The sequence below is a fragment of the Bombus bifarius genome, unplaced genomic scaffold (assembly GCF_011952205.1).
Source record: "Bombus bifarius isolate JDL3187 unplaced genomic scaffold, Bbif_JDL3187 scf7180000008008, whole genome shotgun sequence".
Classification (NCBI taxonomy): Eukaryota; Metazoa; Arthropoda; class Insecta; order Hymenoptera; family Apidae; genus Bombus; species Bombus bifarius.
In genome coordinates this window covers 6,146,090-6,168,744 of record NW_022884386.1, presented here as the reverse complement: position 1 = coordinate 6,168,744, position 22,655 = coordinate 6,146,090, and the positions used below count along the sequence as shown (strand labels likewise).

Here is a 22,655-nt window from a genome sequence, read left to right as displayed (position 1 = left end):
CCGATCGATGGAATATTTTCTTGAGACGCGAGTTTCGTTACGAACTAGACGTATCTAGTTTCGCTATTCGATTTTAGAGAATGAAATTTTCGATTCGGAGAATCTGTCGAAAAGTTCAATGGCCGGAGATGCAAAACGAAAAGCATCGTCCTAGGTTGGGAAGATCGGCAGGCAGTCGCGCGGTCTCGGGGCGAATCCGGCGGGTCCCGAGACGTGCGAGAACGTCTGTTTCTCGTGGGATATCTCCCGGCCATTTCCGTTTAATTGATCGTCCTGAAACGTTGGCACGTATATGTGCTCCGTGGATCGAAGACGATACTGGGACGGCGGTTTCAATGGTCACTGGACGAGCCAATTAGCTCCGTCCCAATGCTCAGGTACACTCTTCTCCCTCGCTCTTCTTCCCCCTGACACCCTCGTGGCGTCCTTTTTCTCGTTCGAACGAACGCGTCTCTCTTTTTCTTACCAGAGCACGGATTCCCGGTCTATATGCGACCTGGAAGGCTTCCGGGCTGAAGCGGGACATTACGGGCCCCTCTTCTACCTCAGACGGAACACAGAAAACCGAGGTCCTATCTTATCCGGGAAGAAGTTTATAGCCCGGTCGACTCTAATTGGGCGAGAAATCATCGGGCACTCCTTTCCTCTGTCCGCTCGCTCAAAAAGACGCTCACTAATTCACGATTTCTCGCGTATTATTGCCGGGCCATGCCACCCTTCTTTCCCCTTTCTACCCTCTCTCTCTCTCTCTCTCTCTCTCTTTCTCTCTCTCTTACTCCATCTTTCCGTCTTGCAACAGTTTCACAGTTTCGATGCTATTCGTTTCCGTGGCTCGTGTCGGCTTCTCGCCGTGGCAACAATGTTTCGCGAGGAACGAGTCGCTTTGACGATTTTCTGCGAGCGACGCGTTATCGAGGGCCGAAGGTGTTCGTTATCGAACCAGACTCTTCGAGCCTGAGAAGAATCCGAAGAACGATAGATAGATACGAACACCTCGTCGTGTCGGTCGGTTCGATTAACTTGTCCTTAAACCGCGAATGTTGGGGCCGCGTTAGCAAGGAGAAGCTCGAGATACACGGACTGTATCAGGGATATTTCTCTTCTTTCATGAAAGGAGGGTGTAACGCGCGAGGGGAAGGGTTTGGGTGGCGCGCGTAGCGTGGAAGGCGAAAACGACAAAGAGGAAAGAAAGCGCGCGCGATTTACCGGGCACGAAAAGGTGCGCTACGCTCTCCGCGGCAGGCAATATCTCATTGAGCAAAGGAGGAGGTGACTTTAACGTTGGCCCCTCGTTCTTCCCATGAGCAATCGCGGCTGAGACGGGCTCCGACGTGGCCGCTGCGAGTAAGATCGTTAATCTTACCGCACCGATCGGTCTCAGATAGTAATTGTTACGTTCTCGTTTCTCCTGGCTGACTGCCTGAATGTATCCGGCGATCCTTCCTTCTGTTCTGTTCTGTTCTGCTCGTGCCCTCCTCTCCTCTCCTCTCTTCTCCTCTCTTTACCGCTCTTTACCTCTCTTCACCAGACGCTCTTACCTCCTTCTTTCCTCGACTTCTCCCTTATCCACCCTGTTTCCCGCATGTGTTCGACTGCTCGTTTGTCCCTTGTTCTTTCTTTTACGCCGAGAGTGTCGAACGACCCTCACCCACCACCGGTGTTAATGCCTTTGGCAACTTTGTTCGCATTACAATAACGTCGATCCCTTATTCTATCTTAAGCTTCGGCCCTATCGCTCCTGCCTTTTGTACATCGTTCGCCTCTGACTTTCCTTTTCTCTTTTTCGCCCTATTGTACGATACACCGATTTCACCGTCCGGGATATGAGCGTTCCACGGGGTAATTTCAATGGCCTCCACCTCGCTACGAAATTCTTTCGACCCGAAGCAGATAAGGATAGTAGGGAGTAGTAATCGTAACAAGGCGAAAGATAGCAGCAGAAGATGTCACGAACACGCAAAAATGTTACTAAGGACATACGGGATGATTCAGGAATATTTGGCAAGTTTGTTTCAATTATCCGGCCGACCGTGTCCCTTTTTTTCGTCGCGACGCGACGGGTATGTTCGACGTTTCGCCTCTCTTTCGTTCTTCGGATCGTTCGCTCTACCGTGCGCGCACATCCCCGACCACGGGCGTGGTTATAAATTTGGTAGTCGCGTTAACAGCTGACGGGGGCCACGATATCCGAAATGTTGGCGGATCCGGTGTTTTCGTGCTCTCCGCCAACAACCGATTCCACCCGTGGCCGAAAAGTGTCGCCCGAGAAACCAGTTTCACACGCAGATTCCTTATTTGCGAACCCGACGAAACCGTAGATTCGAGTTAATCGTCGATGAGCCTTTCTCCTGGCCCCCGCCCATCCCCTTCTTTCTCTCCTTTCTGTCCCTTATACGTGTCTCATACTTGCTTCCCTCTAAGGGGATGCTAATTTTCACCAAAATCACCCAAAATTGATTTTTTATCACCCAATGGATTCTAAGAAGGTGTGACCAGAATAGGAATAAAGGTGGATTTGAAAACGTGGACAAGGTTGCGATGTTTCGAATTGTTTCGTAGTCAAAGACTTGTGTAGATATTTACAAACGAATTCATTTAAATAAAAGTCGTTTTTAACAGAGTTCGTTACAGGGTTACCATCGATTCATCTATTTTTTCTACATAGTGCCTAGGTAATGCATTATCTGCGTTATAATGATTTCGCTAGGACTAGTTCCGGATAAGTTTCGGCGTTTGTTTCCTCGGCGTTTGGATCTTTCCTGACTTCGTATCTGGATCTTTCCTGTTCTCGTATCTGCATCTTTCCTGTCCTCGTATCTGGATCTTTCCTGTCCTCGTATCTGGATAGGGGAAGCGTCCACTGCACCGCGGTGTAAATTATAGCGCAGCGCTGCAATTATAGCGCAGCCGGCCGACAGCCCGATACATATCGGGTAAGCAATTAATTACCTATCTAAATCCTCGGTACTTCTAGCTGACAATAACGCCACGACGGCACTGCCGGTAATTGGAATTTAACGTTACACAACCATCCTCGTAGCTTATTATCGTAATCTTAATTGTAATAAATGGATCGTAATCGTAGTAAGTAGTTGGATAGGTACTAGGGACGTATCACTCGACATGAACGATGAAGAGTCGAGGACATGTCGAAGCGAGACACACGAATTGAAGTTTAACGAAACGATCTCGTCAGTCTTCTGTTCTTGTGTAATGAAATTCTATGAGATTAAGCAATAGTTACAGTCACTGTTCGAATTCGACGCGAATTCTACTACGATCACGATCGATCGATATAAACGGATCTCGAGATTTCTTGTTCACGCACATATTAGATCGATACACTTGAACGTTCTCTCTCGCAGCAACGTTTTTTTCATATATCACTGATTCACAATCGATCGTGGACACTAGGCATGTGCTAAATCACGATATTCGGTGGCAAAAGATTTCACGCAAAACTCATTGTTACTTTAAACGTTTCTAATACGAGCACAATTTCTTCGATCGTTCCACCTAGTTTCGAGTTGGAACGATTTCAACGATCGTGTTTCGTCAATTCCAAGGGTTGCTGTTCCGTCCAATGATCCCGCCATGCAACGGTCGGCGAAGAAGCAACGTCTTGGTCCGAATCTTGCACGTCGATCTCCTCGTCTTCCTCTTCAACCTCGATCCGCTCAAATTCCTTGTTGTTCGCAGACTCGGATTCAATCACCGATCTAACGTTAGTCTCGTGCCTCTGCTGTTCGTAGGTCGGACTCGAGGACTTGATTATACTCGGCGAATCGTCACCGACGAGTTGACTGATCATCCTAAAGGCGCTCGGCTTTCTTTCCGGCTGTTTGGTGATGGAATCGACCCTGTCGATTCTCTCGTTCCGTTCCGCGGCCTCTCTGGATGACGAGGAGTTGGTCACGACGGCCCGGAACGCGCTACTTTCTCCTCCCATTCCGGCGATTGAGCAGCTTGACGCACGGCTTACTTCCATACCGGATGCGGAATGCGGTTGCGGCGGCGGCTGCTGCTGCGGCAGCGGCGGTGGCGGCGGAGGCGGTGGAGGTGGTGGTGGTGGCGAACGTTTTAAGAGGTTCATTCGCTGATGACGACGCCACTTTGCCCGTCTGTTGGAAAACCAAACCTAAGAGTCACGAGTTAGGTCGTTAGATGGCTTGTGATCAAATTTCTAAGCTTCGAAGAAACCAGGAGGCTATGCACGCGACAGTCGCAGGGCCTATTCCACGGGCGACACCGACGCAATTCTCTGTGTATCGCGTTACTTCGCTTCTCTATGGATCTGAAAGCTCTCGACGAAGAGTAGAAAGAGAAATAAGGACTACGATCGAAACGAAAGACGAGAGAGGCAAGAAAACTACGATCAAGAACAAGCCCTGCGAGACGAACGCACTAGCCCCCCGACAAAGATATCTTTGAGATGGAATTGATCCTCACCTGTACACGAGCTTCCGAGAGAGAGGTCTTAGAGGCTAGCCGTTCGCGCGTAGACACGCAAGGATAGTGAGATCGCTCGAATTCTTTCTCGAGCTCCTCGAGCTGTTCCGGGCTGAAGGTGGTACGATTTCGTCGGAATTTCGGTTGCTCCGACCCATCCAGGCTTCCTTCATCTCCGTCACCGTCTGCACAGAAAAACGACCATCTTCCTCTACTACCATCCCCTGTCTCGCGTTATCTTCCTCCACTCGACAACACGTTTCACGATTCTATTTCCTTTCTCTCTTTCTGATTTTCATCCCAATCGTTCTTCACACGGTTAATGGAAGATTAAACAATCATCACCTTGCAAGTAGCCTCGTGCGATGGCGTCCGCGTGAAGAGAGTGATCCGCCGTTCCAGCAGCCGACGCGGAGGCGGCTGCGGCTGCCGCTGCCGCCGCTCCTGGGCTCAAGGACGGCGGAAGAAGCAGAGCGGAAGCTGCGCCCGTGATTCCAGTAGCTAATGGCGGCAGCATCCAAGGATGACCCGCTGCCCCCGGCGCTGGCCAGCCAGCGGGTAAATGGTGGCTGGTCGTTGGGTGCTGATGGGCGCTGTTGAAATACGGATGTGGACCCGCGGCGTATAAACCATAGCCTGCCGCTCTCGCGAATTCCGCGGCAGCTCGTTCTGCCGCGCGATTTCGTAGAATTCGGTTGATACTACTGACGGATGGAGCTGTCGCGTTGCTGCAAACGCCTGGAAAGAAACGAGCATGCTTCTTCTGGAACTGTCTACTTTGCGATTCTTGTGATTCTTTACGAGAGAGTAGAGAACTTTGGTGGTTGTTTAACGTTGTCCAGAAGAAAAAGTAAGATAAATCGTCTAGTCTTATTCGCATTTCTTTCGTTTCTTGTTCGCAATTCTTTGTGAGATTTTGAAGAATTTTGGTAGATGACGGACGATGACGATCTGAGCTGGTTTGAAAGATAAAATAAAAGTTGAATCATGTATTCTTATAGGATTCGTCTCGCTCCTTGTTTGCGATTCTTTGGAAGATAGTGGAAAGATTTAGTAGATGGAAAACGATGGTAGTTGATGGTAGTTTGAAATTGTTCTGAAGGTAAAGTAAGTTAAATTGCGCTCTCTTGTCGAATTTGTCTCGTATCTTGTGAGAATTTTCCTAGATCGTCGTTGATTGCGCTTGTTCGAAAGCGTAAAGTACACCTTCCTATAATATACATAACATATACGGCATTGACGCGTAATGAAACACGTGTGTCGTGCGTTATTGATAAGCGAGTGACCTTTTTGACAATAATAATAGGTGTCCACGCTAATAATAATAGATCGTCTCACGTACTCGAGACTATAAAACAAACAATCGATTTATGACCTACTAGTTTTATATTATACGATTATTGTAAAGTACAATAAACAGTTTTAACTTTGATGTTAGGCTAGAATCGTAACATGCTAGAGGCGTGTTCGAATTTCTTCTACGATGAACTTCAATTGTAGGTTTACAAATAGATTTCGTAGCAGGTAATGTGAATTATAGTTTCCATCCTCGACACCTTCCTCCCAAGATTCCGTTCTTTTGAAATCAATAATGAACACCTTGCATCCGGTTCTTTCTGCGTTTCGAAATGCTCTTGATTTTCATGTAAATTGCTCGTGGATGACGCACGATACGCCTCAAAGGAGAAAGTTCCCAACGCATTAAGAACGAGAGACGCAAATTCAGTTAATTGATAGTCGAAGAAGGAATGAGACATTCGTGCGCGATGAAGAGAATACAAGGTGAGACTACGTCGAAGCTCGTTTTCAAAAGAATAAAGTATGCCGATGAAGAAGGACGTGGAAAAGTTTCTTGATTCTAGTCGCAATTGCACGTGCGCTCGTACTACGACACACGTACTACTATTATTGCGAGCGATTTGCAACTGTGCACGAAACGTGCGGCTCACGCATTGTTAAATAAGAAGTTAACTAACTACATATCTAGTTGTTGGCAATTACATATGAACAGAATTCGTCGTTCACTTTATCGTATTGTATATTAGCAACTCGGAAGTTAAACCGATCAACTCTGTTTTTTGAAAAATTCTTAATTTCACTACAAGGTATTTTCCGACGAAATCGAAAATCTTTACTTATTGTCGACGTTCGACAGATCACTTTGACAATAAAATATGTTACACGTCACGTAATGGTGTAAGGAGTAAATCGAATAGTTCTGTACGAGTGAATTTAGCTCTGTTGTCGAGATATTAGTGGAACTATCGAACTGATGTCTTCGGAAATGTATATTTTTATGAACACTACTATAAGAAACGAAATTCAGATAAAAATTTGCTTCGTCTAATCCTAAATGTTCTAACGAACACTTTATGTACTTTAGATATTTTGCGTGTTTAAATTTCTTATAGATGCATAAATTTCTACAATCTACTGATGTATCTAGTTAATTACTTAATTAATTAATTTGCTCTCTACAACTATCTAACCTATCTCCGTTAGATCTTTTTATAAAATTGTATGAAATCAAAAGTAGTGAAATGGAAGGCTGGATACGAGATAATATATACATATATATACACGCGAACCTGGTACGTTCGCATTAGAAATGGTCTGTTCAATATTTTGATCAACAGAAGTTCACTTAGTTGTATGTATAGAGACACGGCATGATTATTTTAAGCATGTAGATATCATTAGACTAAATCAATAAATAAAATGTCAGAAAATTCCAAATCTATAATTAAGCAAAAATCAAATAGCTGGAAGGCGTTTGACTATTTGTCGTTTATATCAATATACCTCTCATATTTCTAAAATAAAGAATTAATGAACGGTGTATATGACATATTTTATCTGGAATAACATGCTGAATGCGTTGGTGAAGTTCGTCGATTTCATTGCGGAATACGATGGCTATATGTATACGATCAGTGCTTAGTTTCTTGGAATGCAAATGATTACCGTCATAATCATATATTCTGGTACTAAAATTAAGAATTCTTCATACAGAGTCGATTAGTTTGATTTCTGTGTAACAAACATGAATCAAACTGGTCCATTAGCAAGAATGTAGAGCGACAGCAACAGCATTCGGTTATACTCGTTTACTTTATTATATCCGTTTACCGAGCAATCTGTCCATAAATTCGTTTTCAATAACTCAAACAAGCATTTTTGAAGCATTCCTATGCGTTTTTTACACTTTAATTTTACCAAAGTGAACGAGCATTAGCATTAGCTCGGTTAGGCTAAACGTACTTTAACAGATGCCATTCTTTCATTCATCGTATTGTTATCCACGTGAAGTAGCATCGACAAAATGCGCTTACCTTCGGAGATGAGCCTCTCTCGAATTTCCCATGCGAAGATCGTCGGATTTTCCCTCTTGTATTGTTCGATTTTAGCGACGACGGCTGGCGTCGCAACTTTTGGCTTGCTGCCACCGATTAAACCCGGCGGGCGCAACGTACCTGGAACACGTTAGAACGAACTTCAAGGACGCGTTGTCTTCGCTAATACTCGTGCTTCGCGATAAAATTGGTCGTAAACGGCGATGCCGGTTTATATGCCCGTGCCGGTCGTATCGGCGAGTGTCCAGCATTGAGCCCGCATAATTTCGGAAAATCACGCAAACACCGGACATTCTCCACGTAATAACGCTCGAGTGCAAACTGTCAGCCGACCTTTATAAGTGTTCCTCAAGCACACGAGCTTCTACATTGTATGAATTTCTATTTAAACATACGTAGTACGCTACGAGTAGATTGGTTACAAAAGTACATATATGGAGAAAGGAAAAGAATTATTGCTCGTAGTTTGTTCGATGCATTGGATGGAATACGTTGTAGCAGTTGACAAGATGGAGGCTTAGAAGGTTGGAGCGCATCCCGTGTATAAGTCCTGGCTCGCACGGGCTCTCGACATCGGATACCAATCGTATCGTCTGGGCGGATCCACACGAGGTAGTCATTAGGAGCTTAGCGCGTGAAACGATACTGGTATGCGATAGCCTGCGATAATATATAATCAGAGATATCTAATATGAGCCGAGACGTGTTCAACCTGCTGCCATGCCGCTCCTCTGCGTTTCTTTCCGCTCTCTTCTCCGCTCTGATCGATCGTCATGAAAGAGCAATGCTTCCAACTCGCTCGTATTAGGCATAATTAATGAAAACTGAAAGTTCGAATCGTTGCGATCGCATTCGTTTTCCGATGTGTTTGATGCTTCAAATTGAGCAGCTGAAGTGGCAAGTTTTGTAGCAAATAAGTACAATTTTTTTATGGGAGAGGATGAAAGCTGTACGAGCGAGATATGGTAAGAAAAATTACAAGCGAGAGGAAATTTTATTCGAGGTTTTACAATCATCACAACATAGAGAATGAGATTGCTAGTAAATTGCGATTAGTAAATTTCAACTTCCCTTCGCTGTTTTATTCCAGTTGAAGGATTTTCGCAGTTTAACGCGATATTGCGTGTTAAATATTTTCGCCGAAACAATAATTTGCTTATCATGTTGAACGTTCCGCTAAATGTATTTCACAATTTAGGGACCTTGCTCTTTCCAGTCTCTCAGTTTTTGTCGAATTATCGATTGTAATTATAAGATCGTGTATCATCGAGAATCGTAAGCAGAGTTCGCATGATTGTCTCGTTGACAGATTCGTAGTGATTATCATCGATTTAACTGGTTCATTTTCCTAGCGTATCACAACTCCTCAGGAAAAGTTGGACGTCCGAAGTGGACGAACCCAGCTCTATAATGCTGGCAGAGAAAGCGCAGTCACACTCGAGTAATTATAGAACGTTTCGCGTTATCATTAGCGACAATGGCTACGGTACAGCTGACAAGTTGTACGCCGAAGGCAGACAGGTGTTACGCGAATACATAACTACAAAGATGGAGTGTCGTACGATGCTCGTTAAACTCGACCGTCGATAAAATCCGCGAACTCTATTGAACGACCTGATGCACTGGAAAAATTGTCTATCAATGGAGATACGCTTGTAGCTATAAAGTTGAACAGCGTAATTGAAGTTTTTATTATGCAGCTGTTTCGAAGAATATAGATGGACGAATGTTTGTTGTACAAACGATGGAGGTTCTATGGGTATTCGAAGTTGAGAAGCTGGAATGATAAACGACGAGAGTTCTAAAAGAAATGGAAAAAAGCTTTTAAAGTTATTGCAGAATGTAACAGTATTATGATCGTCAGAGTTCGGTAGATTGTGATTAAAAAAGAAGAAAGTATAGTGTACAAAGGAAGAAATTTCTAGAACCGTAAAGGTAGTAAACGCTAAAAATTCGTAACAGTCGAATAATAAACGACGTAACCGTCAAAATTAACAGAACCGTGTTTTTCTTTCTATCGAAACTCTTCGCTTCTGACATGACTTATCATTTCAACTCCTCCACTCTTTATTTAGCGCTCGGTCCTAAAACTTCTACTTCTTGATAAAACTAGAAGATTCGCATGTACAAGGAACTCGCGTCTTACGTGTACTCGCGCGCTATTACAGGAAAAACCGCTTCGAAACCGCTTCTTATCGCAGAAATAATTGTTGAAAAAAGTACACGAGCCGGAGAACAGGCTGCTTACACGCAGAATACGCGATGTTAGACGTATCGGAAGGCTTGTCTCGCGTCTCGTACCGCTGCCGGACTTGTCGAAACGCACGATGTTGGCAAGGATAATGGAAAACGGAGGCGCAGTCAGAGTTGAGCAATTATCGGTAGTTACGTCTTATTATTAATAACAATAATGACGGCTAAAGTCTGTAGGATATCGCGTGCGCTCCCACGGATGAACTGCGTGCCTGGTATAAACGATGTACCCACCTAATAGGCATCCATGCCTCGAGCAAATTCTTTGCCCCGATCCAATGTCTCTCTCTTCCATCTGGTTACTCGCTTTTCCTCCTCTCTTTCCGTTTCATTTTGTTCCGTGTGCACGGCCGCTGGTCCGCGCGCTCGCGCGTGTATATGAAATTTTCGAGAGCGGGGTTCGGTTAATGAAAGAAACCGCACGAAGCCGCGGTTCCATCGTACCTAGTGGTTACTCGTTCCTTCATGGATCGAATCAACGGACAGCGGACGCAAGCGGATCACCATCCGTATGCTTATTCGTCTCGAGCTTTGCGATGGCTACCAGCATCCATCCACGATGAGATCGAGCCGGCCATTATGGATTTACGAATGGAAAATAGGCGTAATCGCGGAACAGAATGCAGGGATAGGTTTCTCTTGCGAGGCACGCGGTCGTTATCCCAACGAACGTCTATGCAGCCGATCGCTATGGAGCGTTTCAGCCATCTCCTCGACGTTCCTTTCGCGCATTCCGGGACCATTTCTCCATCGGCGACGATCGATCTTGGTACGCGTGGATAAGAAGACCGATAGGATGTTGCGGCTGAATTAATCGTCCGGGATGTATCGGAGAAATTAGACGATATCGGCCGTCTAGCTAAGAACGTTTTTCTCGTTGCTCTCGAGAAATTTATCGTGCTCTCGAAACGCTGCTGCACAAAGATATCAACGCACGTGATAAGCTCTATAATACGAATACATGTTCTCGGATGGCGGATATGTATCTCGGCGAAATCGTTGATTCTTGATTCCATACGAAGCCGTGGATGCGAGGTTCGCAAGATGGATGAACTCGCGTCCGCGGTTGTCAGACGGGAGTTAACGAAACCGTAACGTTCACCAGGTACAACGGTGAACATCGTTGGAACGCCCAGTCGATGGTCTCGAACGTTCGCAACACGCGTTTAGTGTCCGCACGCAGAATACACCGCGGTTGCTCTCGATCGAAGAAAAAGATTGCGAAACTGGAAGAGGAATCGGCGGTTCTTGCGCAGCCAGACGACTACGGCGCAGCCAGGGGATTAATTGTTTGCCGCTGTTAAGTAATTGCGGGTCGATTATGGTACATTATATTCACCTCGAGAGGCCTAAGGAGTCCGTATCCAGTGGAGATGAAGACATTACCGGCGAGCCGAGAGAGCAGGCCGAACGGTATTTTTACGAGCCGCTCGTAAAGTTAACGAGGACCAAGGTAGCAGTCAGTCGAGAAAGAGAGAAACCAGCGTTCCACCGATGCTCGGTGGCTCACCTCCATTTTTTTATTGCTCCCCTCGGCAATGTTCAGCGTTCCTCTTCCTTTTCTCCGAACGTAGAAGTCGATGGTCGTCGCCACTGTTGCTCGACTTTGAATCACGATTTTCGACCATCGATTCACACCTGTTTATCGGATTCGACCTCCCTTCGATCGTTAGAATACCTATCGTTTATCCATCGGTTGTTCGATGATTCAATTTCGTCAATGATATAACGAGTTCTTCTTTTCAAAGTTCGATGTACCCGATTGAGTTAACGAATCAATGTTTTCTAATGGTTATTTGTATTAGATCGTTTGATAAGTTGATGGTGTTTTCACGTAACTCGCAGCACTTCAACACAATATGCGTGTATCGTATCGTTCAATGACTTTCGTTCATCTATTCTTAATCAATGACTAATGCCTTTAATTGACAACCATCACTCACCGAGTGTATGCTCGAACTTTATTAGTCTTCAATCCCAGTCTTGAAATCCCAGGCTTTAAATCTAAGAAGCCATCTTTGGACAGTTCTTTCGTGAAAATGCTTTCTCCATAAGCAATAAAAAGCTTCGTCTGCTATTTCTACTGTATTCTTGTCATTCTTCTGATATAAGAAATATGTCAAATGTGCAAATATATCTTAACTTTTTCGTCTTAAATCTGTCACAAAATTAACAGATATTTGTTAAAAGCATTTCCATACTTAAAGAGACATTAAAATTGTCCAAGATCCACAAAAATTAACAGAGCTTGTCAAACAATGCATAAATTCTTGGTACAGTAAAAAGAACGTCGTTCGATATCTCCTAAATTCCTCGAGTAGATTCCTCGAATCGGGGACGTGGAAGATCGGCACGGGTAAAGATCAGAGCAATTATTGACAAATTATTCGAGAACGGTCGAGCACTGGTCATGCGAATGTTTTACGGGAAAAAGAAACAGCTGTTACGAGTTAATCTTGGCCGGCTAACGAGCTCGAAAGACCGCCGCTTCTTCGTAACGCTCGTTATGCCTTATTTGCCCATACTGATACGCGATGCTCCTTCTTATTTCCCCGACAGTGGTTGGAAAATGCTCGGGATGCCGATCAATTTAGTTTACGCCGTTTTATCGCCTCGGACGCGAACGAGCGGTCATCAACGTCAATCTGCTCGAATTTGCTGCGCAAACAGTACGGAACATCCTCGTAAAAAACTAGCCGTGAACGAGTAGCTCGCGGGACTGTCGTCAGCTTGTCGTGATTAACGACGCTGGCGAATTAATATTTTGAATCTGGCAAACGCTTAAGAGATCTCTTTACTTCAGCGTGTCTAAGCTTCGGACTCGTTTATCTCTAGTATCTTTCTAACGAATGATCTGATAAAATCAAACCACTTACGGTGTATGGAAGCGATAAAGCGAGATTGTCAAACTGGTCAATGTTTGAAGTGTACGACTTTCGATGATTAATTACTATTAATTTGAAACGTATAAATGAACTTATAATAAACGTATTTATAATAAACGAATAATTAATTTGTATCGGTGACCATAAGGACCTAGGATCGGGGATCATAAGGACCTTGTTCAGGATCATATAATATACGCAATTTGAAATCGGTTGTTCGTTCGTTCCCGAGAATAGTTACAATGAAAAGTTACATTTTGGGAAATTTGGAGATGTAAAAATGCAGAGAATATATATACAATACGAAAATATAGAGAATATCTAATATTCGTTAGAATAATTTGTACATAAGCGAGATATCCTGTTTAGCTTCCACGTTTCAGCTGCGTTTATAAAAACACGAATTTGTACAAGTATCCGCAATCTACCTATAACTAGTGTCTAACTTATGTTCAACGTATAAGTTATCGTTGAGCTGTTAACGATGACAGAAAATGTTTTCAAAAAAGCAACGCAGGTACCAGCATGCGCATGGAATGCGAATAGCTATAGCTAAATCAATTGGTGACTTTAGTTAATGTTTTATTTTACGACCTTACAAGGTATATCGCTTCTACCTACTATACCATTCGTATGCTCGCGTTGATCAAAGTACTTTCAAACTCGTGCTACCAATTTCTCGGACGCCGGAAGCGGCAATTATCCCCAACTTCGCGGAACGTGTTAATCTTTTTCATCGATGGACGTTTACAAACATTTGCAGAGATTAGAGAAATTTCCAGCGATTCGATCTCTTCCGTGTTACAGGGCATTAGCCACGATTACATCGGTATCTCAAGATTCGTCGGATAGGCTAACGAACAGTCGCGGATGCAATTACCAGGGAATAATGGTGCCACGTCTATGGGAATAATAGCGGAAGATTGCCGCGAGTTTCACCGGTCGTTCCGCGGATCTCGATGGCTGCTTCGCCGCTCGCGATCTCCGCTGATTTTTCTGTCGCCTTGAGCGGAGAGCACGCGCGGCTAGGTAATTTTGAGCGAGTTACTGGTGCAGTTTCGCTCGACTGAGCGAACACTATGCCGAACAGGGATTTTCAGCGCGTGTCGCCTCCTGACTCGGCATTTTCTTGGATTTCATCGCGAGGAGCCGCGTCACGGATCGGTAAACGCGTGCACGTTACCGCTCGCCGGCATTTATCTCGCGATGATACCTGGCTGAGAGGAATGCCGTTGTTTGGATCAGTTCGCGATCTATGGAATTCTGTTACGCGAAAGCAAACTGTTCTATTATGCTCCATCGTCTGACCAGAAGGCTTCTCAGAACGGAAAAGAACAAGTTGTAGATACCTTGCATAAAGGTAATTTCTCGTTGAAGGGATACGCTTATGTATAGTCGCTTCTTCTTTTCTTTTTTTAGCTATTTCTTATACATTTAGCTTTCCTCGTGCGTCAAATGGCGAATTATTAAATTATACTGAACTTATAAACAGACGCTCTCGGTCGATAGGAATCCTAACCTGCAAGCTACGCGAAGTGTCGACGACAGACTCTCGTGTCTTCCTCACGCATGAGATAATTTATACGAAATTTGACTAGTTTATTAATACGTATGTAGTTTAGGTACCAAAATGGAAAACTTACCCAGAAGTTTGGTGACGACCGCCCCTTGTTGATTCAGCGACAGCACATGATTGGCAAGATCGTTGTAGTGCCTCAAAGCTCCTAATCCGTGCGATAGTTCGAGCAATCGTTGACGGCTGGTTCCACCACCGTTGCCGCTGGCGAATGGTCCCGCGGTACAGTTTTGTAGGCTCACGCCTGGAAACGTAGCAACGTAACCGATTACCAATCTCGCTGGTATAACACGCCTTCGTCTTCGCCGCTTAACAAGATTGAATCGCGACAATAACGCGAATACGATACAAAGACCAATAGCGAAGACAAAAAATCGTCAGCTACTTGAGAAACCGTATTTCATACTATGTTCACGAACATTTCGTCGTCTGGTTGTCGTACTGCACGTAAACCCGTTCGTGAGACACAATAGTAGGTATCGTGCAGAGCGGATATAAAACTTTTGCAACTATCTTGCGACAACTATTTGCAAGCAGTATATCTATTCACAAACCGTACGCTTGTGAGTACGCGCTTTCGGTGAACGTTCGACGTGCTTCGTTCTATAATTCATGGACGAACATTCAACGAGTTTCTCGCTATCGAGAACAGATCGAAAAATAGTAGATCGATTCCATGCATCGCTCGAATGTTTATGGTCGATCTGCTACTTTACTCGCGAAGGATCGGCAAAAACCGATGATAAATACGATTTCATTAACAGTAAAGGTGTAACGAGCGCGTGGAACGGCGATCGCGAGGACGTGCCAGCGTAATCGAGCGAATTAATTTAAATTACTCGACGCGGAACGCGATCTCATCGATGCGATCTTCTTCTCGTCTCTCGGGGGCCCTCTCGCCGGCACCACGGACAAGGGAAAGAAAGAGATGGCCGAGTGAGAAGCATCTGCCGTTTGAAATCACGTCGATTAATCACCGAAGGTGCGAATACCCTCGTAATTCCACGAAGGACACGGCCGGACCGGTGGTTCGCGACTTCCTCGGTGATTTTATAGGCGGCTAATCTCGGCGACGCGACGCGACGTTCCGTTTCGTGCCACTCTCGCGCGCTCACCGGAGAAACAGGCGACGATTTACGATCGAACCGGCCACGGTATTGAGAGCGATCCATTTTTCGCCGGGCGAACCTTACTTTAAACTTCCAACACTGATCGTATCTTTCCGAAGAAGAGAGAGGGAGGGGTAGGGTTGACGACGAGGGGATGAGGTTGAGTACTTATAGGATAGGGTAGGAAAGAGAGAAAAAGAGAGAGGGAGAGAGAGAGGGAGGAGGCACAGAAAGATGAAAGAAGGAAGAACAGGGGGCGGTTGAGAGGAGGAAACGAGGAGAGAAGAGCGAAGAGGAGAGAAGGCGATCGGAAAGGGTGTCGGCCGACAGCTCGCGTTTACGAAACGATTGGTTTTTTGCGACGATGGCCGGCTGGCTTTTCATAACGGCTTCGTGAATCGGTAATTGCGAGAAATAATCACGCGAGCGGCTCGTACGAGTTTGTGCAGCCGTCTGTGCTCGTCTCTGCGTACATATCCTTTTCCCCTTCGAATTAATTCCGAAGAGGAATCACGGCCAGAAGAATAATTGTAATTAGCGCCGAGTTCGCGCGGACAGGCACCGTGATTTTACTGGCGGATAATCTTAACGACGTTTCGTACGATCCGGTGACCACGATAATTTACGATCGAACGACGATATTAAAGAACCGTTTTCCGCGCCTACCGGGGCTCAGGAAGATGCGAGAAGGGCTCATGATGGTGCGCGCGCGAAGACAAGCCGGACGCGAAGACGATCGTCAAACGAGAAATTAAATTCCGCAGGTAGATAGAAAACGACCCGGTTCCTCAGCTCATTTGTAACGCCTTGTTTCGACTGGTTACGAGCGGACGGAACGCGCGTATGCGTTTACACAGCACCCGTTTAATTAATTAGTCTTTTAAGCGTCGACCGAATTGCCAATCGACGATCCAGATGAATTTTACGCGAATTCTCGTGGTTTCTTATCCCGTTTTACGCTCGTTTCGCGGCTCGACATCTTGCGTCGCTCCGATATTCAACAAAGCAACTAGCGCCGTTATAACACCGGTTTCTTTGTATTTATCGCCATGTCGGTCGATTAACGAATTAAATTGTAACTTCTTCGCGCTCGGCGTTGATACATGGGTGATTCCAGAAAGGTTATTCATCCGGTTTATATATCCGAGATATAAAAATACACACGGAATATATTATTGAGCAACTCGAAGTCGATCGAGCGTACCAAGTTTAAAGTATTCGGAGATGTTTCGATGGCGTTGAATTGAACATAAGAAAGCCGGTCGGAAGTCGAATCGGGGAATAACGAGGCGAGTTCGTTTCGGAAGATATGTACGCGGTCAGGGAATGTACACGTGTCGCGAGTAATTTGGTCCTGGCAACAGAGAAGGAGACGCGAGGACGAGGCAGTTTGCGGACGATGAGATGCATCCGTTGGGATCGTTTGGCAAGCGCGAGCGGTGCGAAACCTACGCGTTCTGCCCGTTCTGGAAATCGCACGGACGCGCATTCTGCGCTCGTTTCGTGTCAAAGCTATCGAAGATGCCGTGAAAACGAAAGTAGCCGATGCACAGAAAGAAATGCGTCGTGTCGTTGCATCGACGCGAGGCTAGAACCGGTTCTGAACGAGTTCTGCCATCGAGTCCTCTATATTCTTTCGTATATACGAAATTGCCCCGTGGAAAAGACCGATCGTTCGCGCGAGGCAATAGATAATCGTTATAAAAATCAAGGAGCGCGATTCCTTCTGGTAAGTGCCTGGAGGAGGAAACGAGATCGATGAATGAAAATCGTCCGATCCTTGAACGAATCGACCGACTCGACCGTCTCGTGCAGATCATTGCGACGATAAACGCAGCGGATATCTTGGTTCACGCGTAATCGACGCGACGCGTCGATATCTCCCTTCGAAGTAGTTGGATCGATCTTCGGAACGAATCACGCGTGAAACGATTTCGTTTCGACGACACGAAGGCAACGAGCTGGCGCGGCGCAGCTCGGCGTTCACGAAAATCCACGAAAGCAGAAAGCGGGCAACGGACGAACCTGACCGGTACCTGTCTCGAAACTCGCAGGGTGTGGCTATAAATTCAGCCGGATAGGAACGAGATACTTAGGTTATCCACGAGTAACGGAAAATAAATCGTGCACTGCCTGTTCCCGGACGACGAACGGACACGAAATCCAATTAGCTGCGCATACTTCGATTAAATATTGTCCTCGTTTAATTAGTCTAAACGTTTCGCGGCGGTGTCGCGCAATATTTACGCGCTCGTATATCCACGCGTCCCCCCTGTTAACAGGGACTGACGCATCGGCCTTCTAGCTTAGCTGCTAGAAGATTCTAATTAGCGTCCGACGCTCGACGACCACGAACCGACAACGACCACGGACATCGTTCGTTACGCTACAATAAAGGACAGATAGGAGCGAGAGTGACCGGCGAGGAGACACTTAACCCACGATCGGTGGAAACAAAGTGGCCGACACCCGAACAGATGAAGATACCTGCCAACTACCGGGGCCCCGCGACGCGAGATATACCTGCTAACGTCTCGAAATACCTGCTGGGTGTGGCAGTTAAATGTAGCGGATAGTCCCGGCGAATATCCGGAGCGGCCACGGTATCGGTCAGGGCACAGAAGTCGAGAGCGTACCGATCACCACGGACGGATATTGAAGGTTCAACGAGAGCACAGCAGCTCTTCGCTAAAAGACGTACTGTTGGCAACATATTGAAACCGGTTCTGAACGAGTATGGCTGGTAGCTGACCGTCGTTCCGTCTGGCAAGTGTAAACCACGGAAAGGATTTCTGAATATACCAGTAGTTGGCTGCAACTCGGACACCTATTCGATGGTCATTCGTTGCTCGTTGATCGCACACCACCTTATCATCGGATTCTAGGGCTCCGTGGAAAGGTCGACGGTCCGTTTAAATTCTTCTGCGATGCTTCTCGTTTCGTGCTTTGCATCCTCGACGAACCGGGAACACGATTTCGCGGTTGGCGAATCGCCGCGACAACGATTCCGTAGGCGTTCGCGAACGCGTTATGATTGGTGTCGAACGTTCCGACCTGTTCTTTGCCTTTGATCGGTCAATTAACATTCGCCGGGTAAGAATAAGCTCGTCGTACGTCCGCGACAACTCGTCGTAAACATCCTCGTTCGGTGTGTATCATATAGAACGCATTGCGCTCTAACTTATTCCACGAAAATGCTATTTCTGATACCTCGTCGCTTCGATCGACCGTCGTTCTCCGCATTTCGCGCTATGGTAATAGAAAATACGCCTATCTCGGATAATTTGTGTCAACTCTCGACGATTTTCGATTCGATCATTTAGCTGTCGCGCCGATAAACATCGTATGACATTTCCTGTGCGATGTTTATTCGCGAGAAAATATCTCTGTACAGATCCACGATTCTGTTTCCTTTCGACAAAGTCGATGTAAACCGATAGATATCTGATTGACGTGTAACGAGTAATCGTGTAAAGCGGAACCTGGATCACGAAAATTGGTGGTAATTTTGGGTGCGCGATTTTTCGAGCGTTTAAACGCTCGTTTAAAATACCGAGAGGGGCTCGAGCGGCCTCGGAGGAAGATACGATCGTGGACAGGGGAAAGATCGTATCATCCCTTAAGAATCGTTGGCCTACCTACCATAGAGCCCGGATTTCGACACCTGGAGCACCATGAAACGACGTTTTTACGCTCGTTTAACGCGATTTAGATTGCCACCTTTTTTCCCTTTGCGATGTAGAAGAGCAAAGGACACGCGCGACGCGTCCATGGGAAAATGATATTTCTCCGTTGTGGAACAATTGCGCGAAGAAACTTCGTTTCGACTTAAATAATAAATTTCGGCTTAAATGAATAGAGTCGAAGCACGACGATCATCGATAGAAGAGAAGAAAAAAGCAATCGATAACGTGCAATCGGTTCCTCCGGTTTTTGCGAATTCGTGTCAAAGGCGGCGAGGATACAGTTTACAAAATACCATAAGAAGGTGCTAGTGGAAGAGGAGAGCAAAAAATATGGACACTGCTAGCGTTGTTCGATTGTAACGCGGTATGTCGCAAGGAGAAACGGTTGTCCAATTAAATTCAATCATCGCGGTTTTGTCCGGCTGAAAACTATCCGCGCGAACCCAGCGGTGTCTCGGTTTGTTTGCGTTCCATGGAAATTTTCAGAGCGAGACGAACCGAAGCGTAACGCGAACGTTTCATCGATTATCCCGGTGTGTCTCGATTATATCGCGAGACGCGGTGTATTCAAGTGTTCGAGTCGCGCAATTTAACGAAGAGACGCTCGATCGAGCTACGTGATGCACGATTAATTGCTCGTTATCACTCTGACAAAATTAATTACTTTGTTCCCGCGTTCGAGTTTTATCTCGAGCCAGCCCCGATCCTATTAGAATCGCACGATTTCATTAAACGCGCATTGTTTTCGCAATTGTGACGACATCGAGTCACACGCAAATATCTTCGACTTTGTTAGTATTGACGAAACGATATTCAAATGGCGAATATCGTGCGTCAACTGTGTAACGTGCTTGCCAACGGTATATAGTAACGTGGTTCGAAGGATGTCATGCAAAAAGAAAAAGAGCGAACCGTATTGGAGAAGGCAAAAAACAAAGGGGATGGATGTGGAGGCAAACTGACCGTCGATCAAAGACACTGGAGGCACGGTCATCTGTTGATGGTGATGCGCAGCTGGATGCTGATGATGGTGCGGTGGATGGACCTGAAACAGATGCGACCTCGTCTGCGAGAAGGTCGGCGAGGGTGGTTCCCAAGGACGCGTGACGCCGGTGCTGACGGGTGCATCGTCGTCGTGACAGCAAAATTTGTCGGTCGCCGCTGCGGGGCCGCTGGCGCAGTTCACCACCGCGTGACCTTCGTTGTTATTGTTGTTGTTGTTATTATTGTTGTTTGCAACGTCCCCGTTGTTGTTGTTATTGTTATTATTGCCGCCAGCGTTGTTGCTGTTGGTTATACGTGTAGTAGTCGCGCCTGTCGCAGGACTACCACTACCACTAGCACTGCCACTGACACTACCACTGCCAATGCCGTCGACCTGCACCATTTCGCTGTCGATCGCAGCCGCCGACTTGGCAGTACCAGGAGGGGTCGCGACGCCGCCACCGATCATCATCACCAGACGATCACCTCCACCCCCTCCACACCGGGCACCAGCTCCTCCTCCTCTTCCTCCCCTTCTGCCTCCACTTCTGTAGCTACACCGTCCCTATGGTAGAGTCGTTTCTCTTCCTGCCTTCGTATCCGACGGATGCTCGCCGTTTCCTGCACCCGACGTTTCCTGATCTCTCTTCTCGCACCCCTGTCTTCCCGTGTCTTCTTCTCTCGGGGAAAGAGGTTGGCCGATATACTCGAGATGTCGCAGGTCGACGTCCGTAAAGATCGTAGCGATTTTACGCTGAATTTGGACGAGTTTCGAATCACCAGTTCCAGTGTCTTACCGAGGCACGAGTGTCATCACGACGTTCTCGAGTCAGAGCAGATAGCACACCGACAACGGATCCTACGTATAGGTGGATGAAAAGCGAACCGCGGAACGAAGGACAACAGTCTTCCGGCACGTACGGCCCCGGACGTTCAACGACGGCAACGAGGTCGGTCCTCGTGCACGCTTAGCCACTCACGGTGTCACAAGATGCGGCGGTCGGCGTGTGTATCGCGCTGGCGCAGAAGCGCGCGAGCGCAATCGACGCCAGGGTCCGGCGTGGTTTCCTGCGTTCGATTAACGAAGCTGAATGACATCCTGTCTGACGGTCCGTCGGCGAACGCGATTCATCGCAACGCGAGCTTTCACGTCGGCTGTCGCGTCTACGTGGACGAGCGTAGTCGATGCGAGGAGGTAACGGCGAGAAGTGCTCGCGAGCGCAGGCGCTTCGTCGAAGCTCGTGACTACCTATAGACGTGTGCCCTTCTCTACCTTCCCACCCTCCGCCTCTCTTCGCTCGCTCTTTCTCTCCCCTTTCTCTCTCGCTCTACCGCTGTCTTTCGCTCCGATTCTCGCTCTTCTTTCTCTCGGGTTCCACGCTTCTCTGTTTCTCCTTCTGTCCGACCCGTGCTCCCTTCTCCAATAACGACCGACGAGCTACGCGCTACCACGGGATAACCTGCTCGCGCTCCGCCGGATTCGAGCAGATTGCCTTCCGTTCGGGCTGTCGAAGCGCGCCAACGACTAGCTTCACCCCCACCCTCTAGAGCCTCGCGGGAACAGCGGCGTCTACTCGCATCCAGCTGACATCCAGATTTCAGGTAACGACAGTCTTTCTACTTGTCCTTCGATTTCGACCTCGTTCGCTCTATCGCTTCGGTCTTCCGCCTCTGTCCTTAAAACGAGCCTCTATGTAAGTACATACATTCGTTAGACTTTTCTCTTCATTGGTAGCATCTTCCGGGTGCGATCGATGTCTGTCTGAGATATAGCAGTCGGTTCCGGTTGCTTCTCTCTGGTAACGCCATGGATCGAGGCTCGAACACCTCTCGGACCATTCACTTGACAGTAATTTCGGACACGCGATTCCTCTTGATTTCGGTCGTCTTGCACGATGACCGGTCCACCTCTTTTTCGTAACCTTCGACTCGAGCGCGAGAAGGAAAGCTACGTACCAAGAAGCCAGTGTGGGAGAACGTAGAAAAAAAAAGGAGAACGATGTAACACGAGTACACGGGGTAACCTGCTCGCGGTCCGCCGGATTCGAGCAGATTGCCTTCCGTTCGGTGGCTCGAAGCGCGCCCAGACTAGCCTTACCCCCACCCTCCACACTGTTGAGTCGAGGTGAGATCAAGATTTAAGGCGCCGCGGCAGCAGCGGCGGCGGCGGCGGCGGTAATTCTGACGAAGACGAACAGGAGGACGAGGACGAAGACGAAGGAACGACGACGCGGTGGACGTCGACGGGAAGGAAGAGGACGAGAAATACGAGTTCACGGAGCAACGAGGAGAGGCGAGCACGAAGACGAGGCAACAGCAGCAGCAGCACCAGCACACGGGGCTTGCACGATTACGATCGC

General features: G+C 46.9%; 1 protein-coding gene across 2 annotated transcripts; it reads right to left on the bottom strand.

The window, feature by feature from the left end:
* Positions 1–2,368: 2,368 nt before the first annotated feature.
* Positions 2,369–22,448, bottom strand: LOC117206661 (paired box protein Pax-6-like). Of its 2 annotated transcripts, none has more exons than XM_033446170.1 (6): positions 20,275–22,448; positions 14,584–14,760; positions 7,782–7,922; positions 4,795–5,187; positions 4,450–4,634; positions 2,369–4,138 (listed from the first exon to the last, which is right to left on the bottom strand). In XM_033446170.1, exons 1-6 carry the CDS (start codon positions 20,765–20,767, stop codon positions 3,539–3,541), a joined length of 1,989 nt encoding a protein of 662 aa, XP_033302061.1. In that variant the 5' UTR covers positions 20,768–22,448; the 3' UTR covers positions 2,369–3,538. The 2 variants fall into 2 exon arrangements, with proteins under 2 accessions (XP_033302061.1, XP_033302062.1); XM_033446171.1 differs by having other exon boundaries at positions 3,790–4,121.
* Positions 22,449–22,655: the final 207 nt, after the last annotated feature.

Coding starts and splice junctions, on each gene's coding strand:
- LOC117206661 (XM_033446170.1), bottom strand. CDS start 20,767: ATGATGATCGGTGGCGGCGTCGCGACCCCTCCTGGTACTGCCAAGTCG. Junction 7,923..14,583: donor GGTCGTCACCAAACTTCTGG/GTAAGTTTTCCA, acceptor AACGTGTTCCAG/GTACGTTGCGCCCGCCGGGT. Junction 4,139..4,449: donor TCTCGGAAGCTCGTGTACAG/GTGAGGATCAAT, acceptor CGTGACTCTTAG/GTTTGGTTTTCCAACAGACG.